Consider the following 22390-nt stretch of genomic DNA (forward strand, 5'->3'; position numbering starts at 1 on the left):
TAAGTTATACCAGCAAGAATTAATCTTTATGTAGAAAACTGATTTAAATAAAGCCTTACTGACTAGTGATTTAAATCAAATCCACCCTGGTTCAGACACCTGTGCCCCCGTCAATCTCTGCTTTTCCTAGGCCAGTGACGACACGTTCATCTGTCACGTGACCTTCACTTCAATGGGGATGAGCTACCGAGCACAGCCGCTATACAGTGCGTGACTCGTTTCAGTCCTGACCAGTTCACAGTCACTGACGGGCGGCACCAGGAGAGGTCTGGGCCAGTCCGGAAGCTCCACCGAGGGGAGATCAAGTGTAGCCAGGAATTTGGGCATCAAGAGATTTGAAGGAAGCAGATTTCCCATTTCTCCTAGCCGAGAGCTGGAAGGGATACCCCCATCTATACAGGATCTCATTGTCCCTGAGATAAGAGAGGCTTCAGGGCCTTTCTAAGTTGCGGCATGCTAGGTCTGGGAGGATCTGAATAGCGTTCAGATCCGAATCAGGGCCAGCCGCAGCCCGGGCTGCTTTAAGGATGGACTCCTTCTCCTTGAAGTGAATGCAACAAATAATGTCCCTGGGGCGTTTCAGGTCAGTAGATTTTGGGCCATAGGCCCGATGGATCCGATCACTCAATTATAGTGTCAGGATTCACCTTTAGTAGTGCAGAAAAATGGCGTTGCGCCCAGGTGGACAGATCTTCCACAGATTCAGGAACCCCCCTGATCCGGAGGTTGTTCCTCCGATTACGATTCTCAATATCGTCAATGTGGGTTAAAATGTCCTGCAATTGAGCAGCATGTTCATTAATGACTTCACGGTGGCAGTCCAGAGTATTCAAGATCTGCTCCTGTTTGTTCTCCACATCCTCCACTCTCTGCCCCACGTGCCTGATATCCTAATGCAGGGCCGCTATATCTTGCTTGTGGGAAGCTTCCATCCTGCTGAGCAAAGCATCTACCTCTGCAGTGGTGGGAAAGGATTTCAGGTGTAGCTTCCAGTCCCAGTCATCATCATGGGAGTGAGCCGTGTGCGACCCGCAGCTGACAGGGTTGGGGAGCTGTGCTGGGAGAGCTGCGAACCTGGGTAGGCCTCTGATTCCCTAGATGCCGGGGAGGTGGGCGCAGACCCTGAGGTAGGACTCACCGCTGCAGCATATGAGACCGGAGGTCCTCCGGTGAGGTGTTCACCCTGGTTGCGGGAGCTGAGGGCTGCGGTTTTCACTCTGGTCAGAGGAGTTGATGCGCTGGATTCCCGCGCCAGCTCCGCCATCTTGGATGCAATGGCTCCGGAGCTCGGGTTTTCAGTGTGGCTGGACGGGCAAAAGAACCTTGCGATGTACCCCGAATCACGCGATGGTGCAAGACGGGCCCCTCTTGCGACCCACGAAAGAATCCGCGGACTTCTGAGTGCTATGTGTGGCTGGTAAATGCCGGCGGTGTTCAGGAGCTCAGGCAGCACGCTGCTTACTCAGCCATCGGCAAGCTCCGCCCCCTTAAATAATATGATGTGTTAAATGGCTTCCCTGCTCCTCTGCTGGTCCTTTTGGTCGGTTGGTTCCAGCAGAGGAGCAGGCTTCACAGTGAGCAGCACCAAACACCACACATGGCCCCAGATCACCCCCCTGCACCCCAATTAACCCCTTGATCACCCCTTCTTGCCCCTGTCAAATCACTAGTGAAAGGGAAAAAAGTGATCAGTGTAAACTGTCACTTTTTTTTCTCACTCTTGACTTAGGTTTTAGGATAGTTTAGGCCCCTTGGTTAGGTAGTTTAGCGATCGGTTAGCGCCCAGCCCACCGCAGTCACTTATTCGCTGATTAGCGCATCGCTAATCAGCATTTGTACTTTTATAGTATCTGTAAGTGATCAAAACTGATCACAGTCAGATCTATAGTAGTATTAGTGTCACCTTATTTCGCCTTCCACCCAAAACGCAGTGTTTGCCAGATCAGGCCTGATCTGTCGCCCACACGTGCGTTCACCCACGCCCGCCCCAGTGTCAAAAATGTATTTTTTTTTATCACTGCACATTCACAAGCGCTGCGGCGAAAATAAAATAATAATCAGTTTTGATATTTTTATCAACCGCAGCGGCCTCCGGTACTTCGCTAGACTCCCATTTTTAAGACTGAAAGAATTGAGTTATGGTCAGTGGTAAGAGTGAACCAACTGTAAAAACATGTATTAATACAAGTATAGGAAGTGGCATCACAGACCCCGCCTCAACAACAGGGCATGCGATACACGGCAATTAACCCCTCAGGTGCCTGGGTTAATTGCCGCGGATCGCATGCCCCATTATTGAGGTCGGGTCTGTGATACCGCTGCTGACACTTTCTCCCTGGCTCTGAGCTCTGCGATTGGACTGCACTGCTGTTAGGGATAAGTAGAGACACTGGCATCCCCTCCTCCTTGCTCTGAATGTTGAAAATACTGGGGGCCACTGCGGGCGAACGTAGCTGCGCCCAGGAATAATAGTAAATGCACTTAAACCCCTGGGTGCCGCTCTATGCAGACTGCTACAATTTTACATATAAAATTTACAAACAAAGAAATATATATATCGCCACATCTGAAAAAAGTGTGAGCCATTAAAATATTACCAAATATTTCCGCTCTGGTGAAGGCCGTAAACAGGAGAAGAGAAGAAAAAAAAAAAAACCCCGCTAAATTCACCTTTTTAGTCACCTTGTTCCCCAAAAGATATCACTGGATGTAAGAGGCATGTGGTGCTGTATTCTTTTATATGTAGTGCTGGCTCACTACTGTGACCTGTGTCATCTGCTACGTAAAGTCCTTTTTTTTTTTTAATTATATGCATTTTAAATTTGGCGACTAAAATTTTTTTAATTTGGCGACTAAAAATTATTTTTTTTGTTTAGGAGCCAATGGCTCCTGGTTATTTTTTTTTTAGTCTGGAGCACTGTGTATGTGTGCCTAGATTATTTGAACCAGAATTTGTGGTGCACACTCGATGCATTAAATACATGAGGGCACCAAAATTAGTACCCATCTGCAACATGCAAAACTTTCTAAACGTCAATTTTTCGGCCAACTATATTTCAGTTCACGTCACTGTTTTGCACATATTGACGCCTAATACGCCTGTAAACTCCCTCATTCATTTCAAATAGGAGTCAGCAGTTACTTTTTACACGTGTTAGAGAAGGGGGGGGGGGGGGGAGAGCAGCAAACCCCATCTTGGGGAATCAGCTGATTTTCCCATTTTAATTAATGGGAAGCAGAAGAGAAAAAATAAAATAAAAAATTCCCCAATTTTGATTCAGTTTCGATATCATAAATATTCGATACAATTATTTTTTATTTATTTTTTCTCCCTGGCTGTGACGCTCTGTAATTGGACAGCGCTACAGCCACAGAGAAGAAGACGCCCATTGAGAAACCCTGGCGTCTCCTCCTCCTCCCTGTTCCGATGCTATTAGCATACCAGGCGGGAGAATTTAACTGGGGAACATCGGGAGAACGGAGCGGCGCCCAGGAAAAATAGTAAGCGCTATTAGATCCCTGCTTTATGCCCCACATACTGTAACTTGCCACTTATTTTATAATGTCTGGACCCATGAAAGGTCCTCTTTAAGCATAAAGATTTCTCATCACTGGAACTTATGTGGTCTAGACCAACCCCTGAAAAACAACCCCCTAGCATTAGCACTCCTTCACCAAACTTAAAGGGATTGTCCTCAGGATAGCTCATCAATATCTGATCGGCGGGGATACATATAGCACCCCTGCTGATCAGCAGTTTCCTCTTCATTACACTATTGCAGCAGCGGCATAGTGTAATTACAAGTACTCGCTCCATTCCCTTCTGAGAAGGCAGGCAGTGTAATGAACAGGAAGCAGTGCTCGCTCCTCTTCAAACAGATGATCGGTAGGGGTGCTGGGTGTCAGACCCCTGCTGATCAGTTATTGGATAGATCATCAATATAAACTGCCTGCACAACCCCTTTAACAGTTGGTCTAATGCTCTTCTAGTATTCAACAAATCCTGAATTATCCATCAGACTGCCAGACAGTCCAGTGGCAGAGTGCTTTATACACCACTCCATCCAACACTTGGCATTGCAGTTTGGGATGTAAGGCTTGCATGCAGCTGCTCAGCAAAGGAAACCCATACCATGAAGCTTCGAGTGCACAGTTTGTGCTGATTTTAGTCAATTATCATAACTGCAGTTACTGAGTCATCAGGGTGTTGGTGACTTATGCACAATGCCCCTCAGTACTTGGTGACTCTGCTTTGTAAGGCTACTTTCACACTAGCGGCAGCAGCGTGGCAGTGCATGGCGAAAGGCAGCCTGACTAAAAGTACTGTATGTCCGACTTTAGACCATCGGCCTCTGGGCGCGAACTGCTGTGCTGCACCGGAGCTCCGCCCCCGTTCCCATTATAGTCAATAGGGACGGAGCAGCGGTCCGGCGAAATAGTGGCAGGACGGATCCGACAGGGTGAACAGCCTGTCGGATCCATCCTGCCGCTAGTGTGAAAGTAGCCTAACTTTACATGATCTGCACTTCGTGCCCGAGATGCAGTGGTTCCTAAATGCTTCCACTTTGCAACAATACCATACTCAGAAGATGGTGGCGTACCTAGGAGGGAAAACATTTCACAAAATGGACTTGTGACAGCGGTGGCATCCTATTATAATACCACTCTGGAATTCAGTGAGCTCTTTAGAACGACCCACTCTTTCACAAATGTTTATAAAGGCAGACAGCATGGCTAGGTGCTGGATTTTATACACCTGTCTGCACAGCAAACCTGACAAATAAGCCAGAGCAAGCAGGAATTGTCAACTTATTGTGCATGATTTAGTGACCAGCGTGAAAATTGGAATATAAAAATAAAAAAAATTTAAACCCAACAACTATATAAAAAAATAAAAGTTTATAAAAACCTGTGTCATATTCTGGTAATATTCAAGAAAAGATAGCCGCGCTCACCTGTGTCCTGCTTAATGGAGGCATGGATTGTTTGCCCAGATCAGGCATGCCACAAATTTCGATAGAGAAGATAATCCAGCTTCCAATAAAAGCGATAGTTTTTTCGGATACCATAATATGATCTTTACTCATGACATGTCATAAGTAAGGATCATATTATGGTATCCAAAATGCATAGACACTAAATATATAAATATATATATATATATATATATATATATATATATATATATATATATATATATATTTTTTTTATAAAGAATAAAAATTATGCTTTTATTGGAAGCTGAATTATTTTTTTATCATATTCTTGTAATACATTCCCTTTAGCATACATATATCTTCACAAATCAGGGTCCATACCTGTAATGTTGTAGCCATATGCTGCCAATTGTCCTGCCATGTATTCTCCATCAGAGTTGTTATGTGAGCAACCCCATGTACGTATCCAGATCTTCTGCGTGCCTGGAATTGTGCTGAATGAAGAGGAGAAAATTAATACAGGGAATGTTAATCATGTCTAGAGCGCATTTCTATGAAATTAGATTAGAAGCTAATGTACATAACCACATTACAGCTGTAGTACATTGCCCAAAGTTTCTGTAGGCATTCTACCCTGGAAACATTACTTTTAGGAGAGAACTAGCTGAAGGACCCGGCTTCGCTCGGGTATATTCAATCTATTTCATTTAATGTTTGTGTGTGCCATTAAAAGATATCAACACTATCCACTATAACAGTGACATCTACAGCACCCTGCCCCCAAAACAGTGATCTCCACAGTAGCCCACCCCCTTAAACTTTGACCTTTACAGCAGCCTTCCCCTTTTACAGCGACTTTCACAGCATACCACTCACTTGACAGTGACCTCCACAGGGGCCCGCCCCCTTAATAGTGGCCTTTACTGGATCGGGGCATGTCCTTTTGAACAGCTCACTCTAAGACAGCAGCACTGTGCTGTCTGAGTGTGAGCTACAGAAAAAAAAAAAAAAAAAAAAAACACAACCCTCGCTCCCATATCTGCAGCTGACAGAAGTTGATTTTTACCTTCATTTTTTCAATTCTAGTCGGCTCAGGAGTGGGAGGATCAGGGGAGTGGCTTTAAGTCGTGGAGACTGGAGGACTTACAAACTTCTATTGGCTGATAAGGGTCATGTGACCATGCCTCTATTAGCTAATGCATTTTTTGGGAACCTCTCGGGAACAGTACGTCCTAGAGAGCAGAGACCTGGTCTAAAACCTTCCCGGACACCTGATGTACCTGTGTGCCAAATCTTGATCGTAAATGTGACGGGATTAGAGATTACACACACACGGCTACAAACCTTAGAGACATACAGCAGCGTACATGGTGCACCACCATGTAAGCATCCCAGATAGGGCACTGCCAGATGAAGGAGACAGAAGGTCAACTTCACATTCATACATTAAATTTCCATTTTAGGCCATGTTTAGAAAGAATGGACCATGGCAGCCAGCCTCTGATCTGCCCCCCAGCCCCTGATCCGCCTCTCATGTGCCCCCCAGCCCCTGATCCGCGGACATTTTGTATCATGTGATTTTCTTATGTCACTTCCAGCTCTATACCTTTAGAGATCATTGGTATGTTTTATGTATCCCTCTCATCTTGGGTCTGTTGTTCCTGATCGCTTCCCCCAGCATGCCAGGAGAAGCGATCAGATACAATTATTATATCCACCTGCGTCCTCGTCTATTGGTCCACGCTCCCCATAGATACTGGTTCTGTTCATACTGCAATTCACTCTCCCAGATAAAGCCAAGGTGAAATGTACATCCGAGTTTTCTTCCTCTTCTGGTAGGTAATATGGTTATACTTCATTGATATATGGGTCTTAGCCGATTGGGTGGGGGTAGGTTGTTTCTACATCTTTTTTGCCATGCTCAACAAGGGATGGTGCTTAATGGAAAGGGGTGAACTTTAACAGGAAAGGGGCAAGGGTTAAAGATGTACCACATTCCTCCACAATTGAGTCACAAGTCAGGCATAAAAATCTGTTTCAAAGTAAGCCAACCAATAGTTACTACAGAGTCAGAAAAGTGAGCCTGAGCCCCTGTGATAAATCTGGTGTAGGTCTAGACGCCATCTTTAGCATTCGTAAACCTGGGTCATAATTTAAAAACCAACCTAAGAACAGGAGAATAATTATCTGAGATGATTTCCACTCATCTTCTCCTGGCTTAATTGACTTGTCTTGACCCATCAATTCATCAAAACATAACCGCCTCGGCAGTATATAGACATATGAGAAAGTATAAATTTATACGTCAAACTGGAACATCTTCCCATTAATTAAAATATAACTTAATATTTGTTAAAATAGACATATGCTCAAATCAGGCTCAGACCCCATGGGGCAAGATAACACCAATACACATGGAATAGTTATCATCTCAGAACAGAATAGTTATTCCGGGGTTACTCATGATTTGACGATCTTTTCAGATTGCAGGTGGCTCTCTGCAGAGAAGGACGTGGTGAGGATCATGTTTACTGATTAACACTGTAAAAGAAGCGAGGCATGGGAACATTATAGAATACAACTGATAAATACTTATTTTTCCCTATGCGTCCCTCCCTAGACCTCAGCCCCTGGAAACCCCTCAATGGTAGGGGTTCCCTGTCCTCATACCTTATCTGTATGCCCCTGTAGAGCCCTATTTTAATTGAAAACGGGGGCAAGAAAGGTTAAAAACAACCTGCTGAATAGATACCTAGTACATAATAAGTATACCACTAAAAGGACAAAACCAACAGATACTGGTAAGTATAGAGATAAGACAAACTGACGCAGCGTTTCCCCAATCAAAAGATATTAAGACCAGTTCATCAGGGGACCATATATACTCACTTAGTCTCGATCGTGAGACTGAAGCTATCACTTCATGCCCCTCAATCAGGACCCTCTGGGAGACTTAAGCCAAGATGCAGGCTTTTGGGATATCAGATGTCTCACTCATGATTTCAAGTTGGCGCCTTAAATACTCTCCTCCCACCCCCAATCCAATATGATCCTTCTTCTCCCCCCCCCCCCCCCATTTGCATCACCCATATTATCAGGCTTTTTTACATTACTCTCCTCAGCATTATGTAAATAAATGGATCATATTCGTTATTTACTCACAAGTATATATCTTGATTCCTCATAGTATGCCATCGATGGAGGAGAGACTCCGCTGTGAAACGCATATGCGTTCCAGAGACCGCAAGCTGCGCCGCACACGCGTTCCACAGACAAGAAGTTATAGTATGCCATCGATGGAGGAGGAACGCCGCTGTGGAACGCACATGGGTTCCACAAACCGGAAGTTACATCACCAATGAGCGCTCCAGAAATCAGAAGCTACAATCCACAGGCCAGAAATGTCAATGCGTTCCATAGACCAAAAGTGTCAGTACGTTCCATAGAGATAGATAGCTTTGGGGTTTCATAAGCGGTAAGCCATAATCATCCAAATTATAACAAATAAAGGCTTGAAATATCTTACTTTGCATGTAATAAGTCTCTCTCATGTTAGTTTTACCTTTTAAGTTGCATTACTGAAATAAATGAACTTTGCACGATACTCAAATTTTTCGAGTTTCACCTGTATATCCGCTCCACAGATTAGTTATCTCACTATTCAGATTGACAAAGTCTATGTTTCAAAAATTGATGGATGTGTATAAATCCACATCACAGGAATGAACATATCTAATCTGCATATAGGGGAGGCGCCAACTTGAAATCATAAGTGACACATCTGATATCCCAAAAGCCTGCATCTTGGCTCAAGTCTCCCAAAGGGTCCCGATTGAGGGTAATGGAGTGATAGCTTCAGTCTCACGATCGAGACCAAGTACAGGTGAAACTCGAAAAAATTAGAATATCGTGCAAAGTTCATTTCAGTAATACAACTTAAAAGGTAAAACTAATATGAGGTAGACTCATTACAGGCAAAGCGAGATATTTCAAGCCTTTATTTGTTATAATTTGGATGATTATGGCTTACAGCTTATGAAACGGGGATACGAATTAATTAGCTGACTAGAGTGACACTTGAGCCTAGAATATTGAACCTTTTCACAAAATTCAAATTTTAAGCCGCATTAATGCAATTCCTTTTAATTTGCATTACTGAAATAAATGGACTTTTGCACGATATTCAAATTTTCCGAGTTTTACCTATATATATTGTCCCCTGATGAACCGGCCTTACTATCTTTTGACTGGCAAAACGCTGCTTCGGGAGTTTTTGTCTTATTTCTATACTTACCAGTATTTGTTGGTTTTGTCCTTTAGTAGTATACTTATTATATACTCGATATCTATTCAACAGGTTGTTTTAACCTTTCTTGCCCCCGATTTCAATTAAAATAGGGCTCTACAAGGGCATACAGATAAGGTACGAGGACAGGGAACACGTACCATTGAGGGGTGTCCCTGGGCTGAGGTCTAGGGAGGGACACATAGGGAAAAATAGGCATTTATCCGTGGTATTCTATACTGTTCCCATGCCTCGCTTATTTTGGAGTGTTCATCAGTAAACATCCTTACCACGTCCTTCTCTACAGAGAGCCACCTGCAATCTGAAAATCTCAAACCATGAGTAACCCCAGAATAACTATTTTGTTGTTCTGAGATAACTATTCCATGTGTATCGGTGTTATCTTGACTCATGGGGTCTGAGCCTGATTTGAGCATATGACTATTTTAACAAATATTATTAAAAGTTATATTTTAATTAATGGGAAGGTGTTCCAGTTTGACGTATTGTCTTGACCAATGCACAAAAAGATAGAGCTATCAAGCATAAGGGCGAATTTGGTGTACAAAAGTTGCACATATATTTGCACTGGCAGTGTTTGGGTGCAGGACTTAGTAGGTGGATGGGTCTCCTGTAGGCAACATGTTTATCATATAAGTTACACCACAAAACTGATTTAAATCCTAGCCGAAACCTTAGCTGGCACAGATTTCAGATTGTGATTCACAACCAGCCCAAGATGCAACAAATCCATTAATAGGCATCAAAATCCATCATATTACTTACCAACAAGCTCTTAACTTGCATATGCATCATCAGTGTTAGTAAATCTGCCTATAGTTGTAACCAGGGAGAATGTTGGTAATTCATTCTGCCCATGGTCTGTCCAGATTCTGGCAGGTTCCCTTTAAGATTATAAGAACTTTCTATAGTTATCTGTGTTTAAAAAAAAAAAAAAAATGAAAAAAAAAAAATGAAAAAAAAAAAATTCCTTCCCTTCTGCCCTTACTATGAGGCCAACTGATCTGATCACTACACACAAAAAGTGAAGGGGCGCTCAGGTCCGAACATGCCACTACCCCGGGTCACTCCTTGTACATTACACAGGACACCCATACATTGCACAAAGATTGCATTCCAGATGCAGCCTTGTTTAACCCCTTCAGGACACAGCCTAATTTTGCAAATCTGAAATGTGTCACTTTATGTGGTGATAATTTTAAAATGCTTTTACTTATCCAGGCCATTCTGTTTTCTAGTCACATATTGTACTTCATGACAGTGGCAAAATTGAGTCAAACTATTTCATTTTTATAAAAATAAAAATATACCAAGTTTACCAAAGATTTGAAAAAAAAAAAAAAAAAAAAGTTCAAATTTCAGTTTATCTACTTTTATAATATAGATAGTAATACCTCCAAAAATTGTTATTACTATACATTCCCCATATGTCTACTTCATGTTTGGATCATTTTGAAAAGGACATTTTATTTTTGGGGATGTTAGAAGGCTTAGAAGTTTGAAAGCAAATCTTAACATTTTTAAGAACATTTTCTAAACCCAATTTGTAAGGACCAGTTCAGGTCTGAAGTCATTTTCTGGGGCTTACATATTAGAAACCACACAATTTTAGAAACTACACCACTCAAGGTATTCAAAACTGATTTTGCAAAGTTTAACCCTTTAGGTGTTTGACAAGAATTAAAGAAAAAGATACAATTTCACTTTTTAGGCAAATTTTCTATTTTAAAGAGGACCTTTCACTTGTAAAAACAATGTGAACTAAGTATGCTGACATGTAGAGCGGCGCCCGGGGATCTCACTGCACTTACTATTATCCCCGGGCGCTGCTCCGTTCTCCCGTTATGCCCTCCGGTATCTTCGCTCTGTAAGTTATAGTAGGAGGAGACTGCCCTTGTCCTGTGGGCGTCTCCGTCTCCTAGGCTGCAGCGCTGGCCAATCGCAGCGCACAGCTTACAGCCTGGGAGAAAAAAAAAACCTCCCAGGCTGTGCGCTGCGATTGGCCAGCGCTGCAGCCTAGGAGAAGGAGACGCCCACAGGACAAGGGCAGACACCGCCTACTATAACTTACAGAGCGAAGATACCAGAGGGCATAACAGTAGAACGGAGCAGCGCCCGGGGATAATAAGTGCAGTGAGATCCCCGGGCGCCGCTCTACATGTCAGCATACTTAGTTCACATTGTTTTTACAAGTGAAAGGTTCTAAAGGTCCAAACTCTTAATTAAAATTTTATATATATTTATTTTATGTTCCATCAATCTAAGGCCCTTATTTCTTAAAAGCATTGGTATGAAGGGTTTTCTAGTGGTGATCATCCGTTCTCACCTCCCCAGTGTTCTCTCCTGTATCTTATACTAGGTATCTTCATGCAACTCTAAGGGCCTTAGTTACAATGCCTGAAACTGTGCTGCAAGTTCCTCCTCTAAATGCTAGGAGGACATTCACCACAGGGCATGTAGGCAGTTCTCAGAACAGGAAGGTGGCATTAACCATCTTTAATCTTCCTGACGAGGCAAATTTTTGCAAACCTGACATGTATCTTTATACTGGAATGCTTTTACATTTCCAAACCATTCTGAGATTGTTTTATTGCAACACAATGTCATGTCAGTGGTCAATATGTTTCAACTTTATATTTAAAAAATAAATCCAAAAATTCCCAAAGTTTACGTTGGCATCATTTTTAAAATGTAATTTTTTAGGATGTTAGCTTAGAAATTATGAATACATTTTCCAAAAACTATTTTTAAAAGGACCAGTTTAGTTATGAAGTCACTTTGTGGGGCTTGCATTTTAGAAACACCCCCTATGCCAAATCTGATTTTACAAACTGTTATCCCTTTAGGTCCTTCATAAAAATTTAAAGAAAATAGAAGAAATTTAAAAAAGTTCCCTTTTGCAGATTTCCCATTTGAATATTTTTTTTACTGTAACACAGGAAGGGTTAACAATCAAATAAAACAATATTTATTAAACAGATTTAGCAGCTGCAGTTTACAGAAACGCTCCATATGTCATTGTAAACAGCTGCTGGGCACACGGCAGTGGGAGCGCCATATGGATTTTGGAGGGCAGATTTCTCTTGGACTCTCGCATTTGAAGACTGATGCAGCCCTACAGTGGAAACACCCAAAAGCGACCCCGTTTTGGAAACTACACCCCCAATAAATTTTCACTTTCAAGGGGTGTCCTGATGTCACAGCAAGGGGGGGATAAGAGGAACACCAAGTAAACAAACAGGTAAACAGACTAGGCCCCAAAGCTAGGGAGGAGGGAATGGTAACCTCCTAACAATCCCTGAGCCTCACCCTGACTGCTGACAGTATGAGCACGTCCTGATGGTGAACAAACTCATACGCTGGAACCTAAGCCCTGCTGACACTGTAGCAAACCCTAACTTAGGGAGAGGGGAATGAGACAGCCAGTACCTTCCACTGTGAAGGGACCAGCATCTCCCTGAGACCTAGCAGCAACACACGCACAAAGGAGAAAACAGGAGGACGAGTGGGAAGTATAGGATCCACAAACAACCAGTATAGAACTCCAGGAGGAAAATATCAACCACAAAGTCAGCAGTAAGAGGTGGGATACAGCCCACAAACAGAAAGGAAACACAGAAAGACCGGTCAGATTCACATGCTGCAAGTCTATCCGATCTTCTCAGATATCTCACAGGGCAGGCAGTGGACACCTGAGCACTTTGACGCTTTAGGCCCACATTTTCCATTTTCACAAGGAGTAACAGGAGGAAATGCACCCCAATATTTGATACCCATTTCTTCTGAATACAGAAAATGCTATGCGTGCTTGTACACTGCTGTATGGGCACGCTGCAGGGCTCAGATGGGAAAAAGTTCCATATGGAGTACAGATTTTACCGAATTCATTTTCAGGCATCATGTCTCATTTGAGGCCACTCTGATGTCCCTCTGTAGTGGAAACTGCCAAAAAGTGACCCTATTTTGAAGTCTTCCCCTTATGTAAAACTTTTTAAGGGTGTGTAGTGAACACTTTGACCCAAATGGGGTTTCAATGAATTTAGAAACCATCAGCTGTGAAAATGTAGAAATTACCAAGAAAATGTCGTTTTGGGCCCAAATGTTTCACATACACAAAGGATAAGTGCAGAAAATGGACCCCACATTATTTTTTTCCCCCAATTTCTCCTAAATACAGAAACACTACATATGTGGTCAAACTGCTGTTTGGGCACACAGCAGGGTGCTGAAAAGAAAGAGCACAATGGTGCATTTAAGGTCTAGTTTGGCGATTTATACAGGACTGTCTTACAACTGCAGAGGCTCAAAAAAAAACAAAAAAAAAAAAAACACAGGAAGTGATCCCATGTAAGAAACCAGATCCCTCACAGAAATTACCAATGCAGCGGGCATTTTGACCCCACGGGTGTTTAGCAAAAAATCAATTCACAGTAGATGACAAAGTGAAAATTGGAATTTTTACTCAGATATGCCATTTCATTGCTCAATACGTTGTGCCCACTGTTTGCCATTGTAAAAAAGCCAGCCCTCTTATTATACCGTACTTTCTGGTTATAGAAACCCCCTTCATGTGACCCTAATTTATACCCAGGACATACAACAGGGCTCAGAAGTGAAAGAGCACCATATACATTTGAGGCTCAATGTGGTGATTTACGCAACTTGTGCCGACAACTATAGAGGCTCTGGGGTAAAAAAGTAAATGGAACCCCTGAGTAGTTACCCTGTATCTTAAACTACACCCCTCAATGTATTTATTAAGGTGTGGAGTAAGTATTTTGACCCAAAAGGTGTTCTGCAGAAATTAATGAGCAAAGGACTTTGTGAAATTAAAATTAAATTTTTTCACAGATATGGCATTTTAGTAGCCAGTATGTTGTGCCCAGCTCAGCTCAGTTGTCATATGTGCATACATGAGTGCACTATATCTGACCAGTATATGTATCTGAGATAGGGCTAGTTTAGTGCTCTCATTAAGAGTATTGTAGGTTTGATACCTTTTAATGGTATCAAAAATAACTAAAAAAAAATAGAAATATGATGTTACATAGCGAGCTTTCGAGACATCACCAGTCTCTTCATCAGGTACAAATATATATACAATAAGAACAGAGACATGGGGGAATGAATGGACATTTGAAAAATAACAGATCATATCAAAGATCTTGAGAATGAGTCCTTAAAGGGGTTGTCTGGGTTCAGAGCTTAACCCGGACATACCTCTATTTTCACCCAGGCAGCCCCCCTGACTTGAGCATCAGAGCAGTTCATGCTCTGATGCTCTCCTTTGCCCTGCGCTAAATTGCGCAGGGCAAAAGCATTTTCAGAAGTTCCGGTTACGTCCTGTGGCTACCAGGAAGCCCAGTGAAGTCACTGGCACTGATGGGCGGGCTTTGGCCCTGCCGTAGCCAGGAAAAACAGCTAGGGCAGCGCTAAAGTATGCCCATCAGAGCCAGTGACATCACCGAACACACTGCCGGGTGGAAGCTCCTGTATGGGAAACTTGCTAGAAGACAAGTTTTGTGGATGTCTGGGGTTTTCATGGACAGGGGAGGAGACCTTATTCTGGTGTATCCAAATCTGGGAACTGTATGTCCAGGAGTGACCTGGCGTTTAAAATGTTTTTCATATGAAGTCAGGTCACTCTCGGACCATGTGCCAGTATCCCTTGAGCTTTGTATGACTGACGATAGGGAAAGCCAATAAGGATTTAATCTAAGGGGGGGGGGGGGGGGGGCGTACTACCCCTTCCCTAATAGATAATCATGACTGGATGAAACAGGAAATGGTCTACTTCTGGGATGTTAATTATAAATCTGCTAAAATCCAACTTTTGTGAGTGGCTTTTGGTAGTGGTCTACTTGTCAGCAATATCACAAATTTAAGAAGGGGGTATGGGAAGAAAGAGGCCTTTGAAAGCAGCTGCGCTATGTGGGATGAATCAGTTCTCCAGGAAAAAAAAAATAAAAAAATAAAAAAAATAAGGAGAATAGAAGGGCAATGAAGAATGCAAGCCAGGAGTATTCCGATTTACTCCAGGAAAAAAGCCCAGCAGAGGGCAAAAATAATTTTGTGAATCCGGCCGTCTGGTTAAAATTATATCTAATCAGGACCAAAAATATTCAGTATTCACTTACCTGAGGCATAATTACTGAGGAGCGGGAAAAAAATAAAAATAAAAAAAATATATATATTCCTAAAACATTTTTGGGAATTACATAGCTCTACTAATATCTCGAATGAAAAGATGAATGCCTGGATGAGGTTATTTTTCCCATGCCTTTTGAGGGTAATGGTTGAGTCATTGGAGGATGGTAGCCTAACCGAGTCAATGACAGAAGCGGTAATTATATTAATTCTGAAAAAAGGAAAGGACCCCTTAGATATGGGATCATACAGACAGATCTCTCCCCTCAATACAGATGTTAGGCTCCTATCAAGGATACTGGCCACAAGACTCCCTAGGGTTATTTCCGCGATCATACATCCAGATTAGAATGGGTTTACAAATTTCTCAACGATGAAAGAATACGTAACTGGTAGTTGTGCACAGAATTATTTATCACAATGAGCCCCTTCACACGGGGACTAATATACAAACAGACAGACAGACAATAAGGGGCTTAAATCAGGACCAAGAGATGTATAATGGTGATTGAATGGGGGCAAGGCCATAGGGGTCCCTAGTATATCCCTTACCTATTCTCTGCCCAGAGATGCACCCAGATGGTGGGAGCACTCTGTCCCCATGCCTAACCTATCTGTCCTTAAAACGCCCTAACAGCACAAATGGACCCTTATGGATGCCTGGGTCATTCAATACAATCTAAACAGTGCAAAACAAGTGTCTAAATGGTCCTCGTCTCGACGCGTTTCCCCCTATAGATAAGGTTCGTCAGGAGACAACCAGAAAGCAACCAAGTCAGACGCTGCCCCTCCGTAGCGAATACATATTGACAATCAAAAATTAGAAAACAAAAATAAACCAAAATGCTGGAGCACCCAACGGGACGATACCCAGCTGTCAGACACAGAGTTGCACAAATATAATACAGCTAGCAATAAACTGTGTATGCAGAGCATGCGATGAAAAAATGCAAACATAAGCATAGAGATAAATAACGCTATACTCATCCAATGATGTATGTCCGGCGGCTTGGGGTGCTCCAGGGGGCACGAAAATGAGGCTCCAATTTGTGACCTGATGCCATTGCTATTTAAACCCTATTTGTGGGAGGTCCCTAACTACTTTCATCCAATCAAGTTGTCCAGAATGGGTCACCTGATCCAAGTACATCCGGTATTATGCAGGTAGAAAGGACATATGGCAGCCAGCCAGATATCCCTTGCTAGAGGGGAGGTTATGCCTGATGTGAAATAAGAAAATAAAGCACTACACCTGCCCATAGGATCTGCTGGGCATATATACCTGGCGTAAACTGTTCCCCATATGCTCCGGGTGGAACGCATGCCACAATCCAAAATGGCCGTGCGTTCCACCAGGGACCAAGCGACGCTGTCCATGTGGGACGCAGGCCAGGATCCAATATGGCCGTGCGCTCCACCACGGGCCAATACAGGTCAACTGTGTGGGACGCACGCCGGGATCCAAGATGGCCGTGCGTTCCACCAACCAGGAAGTGAACCGGGGAGTCACATGATTGAGGCTGACGCTGGATTAAGAGTAGTTGTATAGTGATCTGTGCTCCAATACGGCGTCTTTATATATGCTTATGTTTGCATTTTTTCGTCGCATGCTCTGCATACACAGTTTATTGCTAGCTGCATTATATTTGTGCAACTCTGTGTCTGACAGCTGGGTAACTTCCCGTTGGGTGCTCCAGCATTTTGGTTTATTTCGTTTTCTAATTTTTGATTGTCAATATGTATTCGCTGCGGAGGGGCAGCGTCTGACTTGGTTGCTTTCTGGTTGTCTCCTGACAAACCTCATCTATAGGGGGAAACGCGTCGAGACGAGGACCATTTAGACAATCATTTTGCATGGTTTAGATTGTACTGAATGACCCAGGCATCCATAAGGGTCCATTTGTGTTGTTAGGGCGCTTTAAGGACAGATAGGTTAGGCACGGGGACAGAGTGCTCCCACCATCTGGGTGCATCTCTGGGCAGAGAATAGGTAAGGGATACCCCAGGGATATACTAGGGACCCCTATGGCCTTGCCCCCATTCCATCACCATTATACATCTCGGTCCTGATTTAAGCCCCTTATTGTCTGTCTGTTTGTATATTAGTCCCTGTGTGAAGGGGCTCATTGTGATTTTTTTTGTATTTGTATATTAAAAGTTATATTTTAGGTAGTTTACTTCAGTGATGAATAGAATGGGTTTACCCCTGATAATGGTACACACATCTTAACCTTCATCGACTTTTTGCAAATTTACAGTCTTTCGGGGGGATTCCCGCTCCATTCTGTCATTAGATGCCTCCAAGGCATTTGATAGGGTGGAGTAGGGGTTCCTATGGAAGGAGTTATAAAATTTGTACCAACTCCCCTCTTTTCCAAGTATGGGTAAGCTTTCCCTATTGCAAGACTGAATTTAAATTGTAGTTTTACCACCAGCTTCTTGTTGACTAGAGGTACTAATCAAGGCTGTCCGCTTTATCCATTATTGTTGGATATTTATATGGAGCCCCTGGCTCTTAGGGTTAGGCAAGATACAATGATTGTGGGGTTTCGAGTACTGGGTCTAGAGGATCTGAATTCTTTATGTGTGGATGATGTGTTCTTTTTTATAACATCACACTAATAGAACTCAAGTTATTCGTACAGTTATCTCCTTTGGGGAAGTCTCTGGACTAGATACTAAATTGGTCAAAAACAACCCTTATGTTAGATAAATTTGAATATATTAGCGAGGGGATCCTGGGGATATTAAAAGCTGCTGACTCATTTGAATATCTGTGCATGACGATATCACCCAGGATCGATTACTTTATTCACCTTAACTGGAATCCGTTGATAAGTAAAATAAGATTTAAAAAAATTACGACATTCGTTTACCCCCATCTAGAGCTGATAGAATATCTTTGGTTTAGATTGTTATTTTACCCCAACTTCTCTATATCCTCAGAAACTCTCCAACTTGGATCGACAATAAGTTTTTTAAACTCATTGAGAGGATGATTAATGATCTTCTTTGGGAAACAAAGCGAGTGAGGCTAAAGTTGAGCTATTTTTATAAGCAGTTTGAGCAGGGAGGGTTTAATGTCCCCTACTTTAACCCCCTAAGGACGTACCGGTACACCCTATTTCCCAGTCATCCTGTCACAACGCCAGGGGGAGGGGGGTGAGGTGACCCCCCGGTATCGGCGATCGCCACAAACCGCAGGTCAATTCAGACCTGCGGTTTGCTGCGCTTTCTGCAGTTTCTGATCCCTGCGATTTCCATAAAATCTTGTGCAACACCTAAAGGGTTAAAGTTTGTAAAATCAGTTTTGAATACCTTGAGGGGTGTAGTTTCTTAGATGGGGGTCACTTTTTTGGAGTTTCTACTCATGGGGTGCATCAGGGGGGCTTCAAATGGGACATGGTGTCAAAAAACCAGTCCAGCAAAATCTGGCTTCCAAAAACCATACGGCGCACCTTTCCCTCTACACCCTACTGTGTGCCCGTACAGTAGTTTACGGCCACATATGGGGTGTTCCTGTAAACGGCAGAGTTAGGGCAATAAAGATACACTCTTGTTTGGCTGTTAACCCTTGCTTTGTTAGTGGAAAAAAAAAAATGGGTTAAAATGGAAAATTAGGCAAAAAATAAATAAAATTCTCAAATTTCATCCCCATTTGCCAATAACTCCCCTAAATGGGGTCATTTTTGGGCGGTTTCCATTATGTAAGCCTCACAAAGTGACTTCAGACCTGTAGTGGTCCCTAAAAATTGGGTTTTTGTAAATTTCTGAAAAATTTCAAGATTTGCTTCTAAACCTTGTAACATCCCCAAAAAATAAAATATAATCCCAAAATAATTAAAACATGAAGTAGACATATGGGGAATGTAAAGTCATCACAATTTTTGTGGGTATTACTATGTATTACAGAAGTAGAGAAACTGAAACTTTGAAATTTGCAAATTATTCAAAATTTTTGGTAAATTAGGTATTTTTTTATAAGTAAAAATTATTTTCTTTTTACTTCATTTTACCAGTGTCATGAAGTACAATATGTGACGGGGAAAAAAAAAAAACTCTCAGAATGGCCTGGATAAGTCAAAGCGTTTTAAAGTTATCACCACTTAAAGAGACACTGGTCAGATTTGCAAAAAATGGCCAAGTCCTTAAGGTGAAATAGGGCTGAGTCCTTAAAGGGGTTATCCCATCATAATGATCACTGTTAAATCTGTTAATGATTTGACAGTGATCATTTTTGTAAATATACTTTATTAACAAATTCCCACCGATTAGGATAAAATTCACCCCCACTTACCTTATTGTTGTGACTCTGTCTCCCCTGGTTACGACCACCGCTCTTCTCCAAAATCCCGATGGTCGCGCTTGCCCAGAAGACTCCTTTTCTCCCGGCCGGTCCGCTCGCTGTCCTGAACGCGCACGCTGCCGCGCATGCGCGACGGTGACTTCTTCCGGGCCAGAATAGTACAGAGCTGCGAACGCGCACGCCGGCTCTGTACTATACTGGACAGAAATAAGTCACCATTGCGCATGCGCGGCGGCGTGCGCGTTCAGTCCAGCGCTCCGCCCGGCCAGGAGAAGACTTCAGTCAAGATGAAGCCCGCCCCCAGCCAGAATCCAGGAAGTGAACGCGCGGTGGCAGCAGGCAAGTATGAAAAAGCAAAGTGGGATAACCCCTTTAAGAGGTTAAGGGTAAGCAATTTAGCTGAGCAAGAATCTAGTGGCTCAAAAGGATGTTTGGTTAAGGCATTCAATACTAAGTTAAGATCCCAGGGAGGAAATCTGGTGCCCTTCACCGGCATTACCCTGTCAACTGCCTTAAAAAAAAAAAAAAAAAAAAAAAAAACTAACCACCCATGGGTCCATGGCTAAACTCCTTCTCCCCAAGACAATGCTGACACCTGCACCTTCAGAGTACAGGGACAACCCTCTCTGGGGGAATTCTAACAGCCAAGAAACTCTATTTACGCCTATAAAAGGATAGGAACTTTCTCCAGACTCACGCATAGATAACGTTAGTCACCTCTTTCCTACTTTTCAGAGTGGAAACAACTTCCTTTGAAAATCCCTGACTGGCTAAAAATTACCTTTCAAATTCCATGCCGAAAGGTGTAGAGACTCTACCTCCGGGTGGAATACTTGACCCTGCGACAACCAGTTTGGGATCCCTGGCAGAATCCATGGGGCCGAAACTGACATGGCTCTCAAAAGGGAAAACCATGCCCTCTTCGGATAGAAGGGCGCTATTAGAATCACTCTCGCTTCCTCGTACCTGATCTTCCTTATCACTAGTGGAATTAACTGTAGAGGGGGAAAGGCATATCCTAGAGGGAAGTCCCATCTCTGGAGGAAGGCATCCACTCCAGATGGGTACTCTTTTGGAATGAGGGAAAGAACTTTTCGACCTTCCTGTTTTCCCTTGTGGCGAACATATCTACTGATGGAAGACCCCATAAATCCACTATCTGGGAAAATACCTCTGGATTCAGAGACCATTCCCCCTGACGTAACCTGTGACTACTCAAGAAATCTGCTTGAGAATTCTCGACTCCTCTTATGTGTATGGCTGAAAGATGTAGAACTCTCCCTTCTATTTCTTCGAAAATCCATTCCATCTCCCTCCGTAAGGAATCTGACCTGGTTTCCCCCTGATGATTGAGGTACGAGATGACCGCCCGATTGTCGGACATTACTCTCACGTGCCTGTTCTGGATCATTCGTAGAGCTGCTCTCAAAGCTAGTAAGACCGCCTGTAGCGCTTTCCGATTTGAAGAAAAATGTCTGACCCTGGGACCATTCTCCCTGCTCGCTTTTAAAGATGCCGAGAATGCCAAACTTCCAGTCATCTGACCGGAAGCGCATGGCCATGAAACGCATCGACTTCCTGGAAGACACAATCACTGTGCGCCTACATCCGGTGGCGTCCTGGCTGGTCGGCGCTTCTGCTGGGGCCTTCTGGCCACTCTCCACGGTGGTGCAGTCCTCCTCACTTGAGGGATCGACACCTCGCCTATTCCTTCAACCCCACACCTATGGGAGAGGAATCTTAAAGGCAGGTAAGAAAAACTGCTGTCACTGACACTCCAGTAACTACCGAGTCTTCCAGGCCAGGACAAACCGAACTGCAGGCTTCCCGCACCAGGACAGGAAACCTCACTGAGGTGGCAGAGTGGCTCCACATTTTTATGCTGCAGGTTTCCTGTCCTGGGGAGGGGAAAAAGGCCAATAAAGAATTTGGGGAATAAAATCACAAGAACTGGACTGCAGCTGGAGTCAATGCTTCAGGAGCCACTACATAGACTTATCCAGGACATAGGCTACAAGTATCGCATTCCTTGTGTCAAGTCACTCATGACCCAGAGACAACATCAGAAGCGTCATACATGGTCTAAGGAGAAAAAGGACTAGACTGTTGCTCAGTGGTCCAAAGTAGTGTTTTCCAATAGAAGTAAATGTTGCATTTCATTTGGAAATTAAGGTCCCAGAGTCTAAAGAAAGAGTGGAGAAGGACAATCTTAAGTTGCTTGAGGTCCATAGTGAAGTATCCACAGTCAGTGATGGAGTTGGTCCACTTATATCCGGTCGAAAGTCATAACCGCCATCTACCAGAAAATTTTAGAGCATTCAATGCTTCCCTCTGCTGACAAGATTATGGAGATGCAGATTCTCTTCCCCCACAGGACTTGGCACCTGCCGATACTGCCAAAAGTACCAATACCTAGTTTAACCACGGTATCACAGTTCTTACTTGGCCAGCAAACCCGCTGATCTAAGCCTCAGAATCTATGGGGTACTGTCAAGAGGAAGATGAGAGACACTACATCCAACAATGCAGACGAGCTGATGGGCGCTATCAAAGCAACCTGGGCTTCCATAACACCTCCATGCCACGCAGCATTGATTTAGTAATTCAAGTACTGGGTGCATATACTGTATATACTTCCGTAAACCAACATTTCTGTACTAAAGATTTTTTTTTATTTTTTATTTTATTGCTCCA

General features: G+C 43.2%; 1 protein-coding gene across 3 annotated transcripts in view; it reads right to left on the reverse strand.

Moving 5' to 3' along the window:
• The window catches only part of CDKAL1 (CDK5 regulatory subunit associated protein 1 like 1), a 908375-nt gene that overhangs the window by 869048 nt on the left and 16937 nt on the right, over positions 1–22390 (reverse strand). For all 3 annotated transcript variants that reach the window (XM_044293876.1, XM_044293878.1, XM_044293877.1), the window contains one exon: positions 5319–5431. In XM_044293876.1, coding sequence (XP_044149811.1) covers positions 5319–5431 — 113 coding nt within the window. The remainder of the gene's footprint in view (positions 1–5318; positions 5432–22390) is intronic.

The sequence above is a fragment of the Bufo gargarizans genome, chromosome 5 (genome assembly GCF_014858855.1).
Source record: "Bufo gargarizans isolate SCDJY-AF-19 chromosome 5, ASM1485885v1, whole genome shotgun sequence".
NCBI classification, from domain to species: domain Eukaryota; kingdom Metazoa; phylum Chordata; class Amphibia; order Anura; family Bufonidae; genus Bufo; species Bufo gargarizans.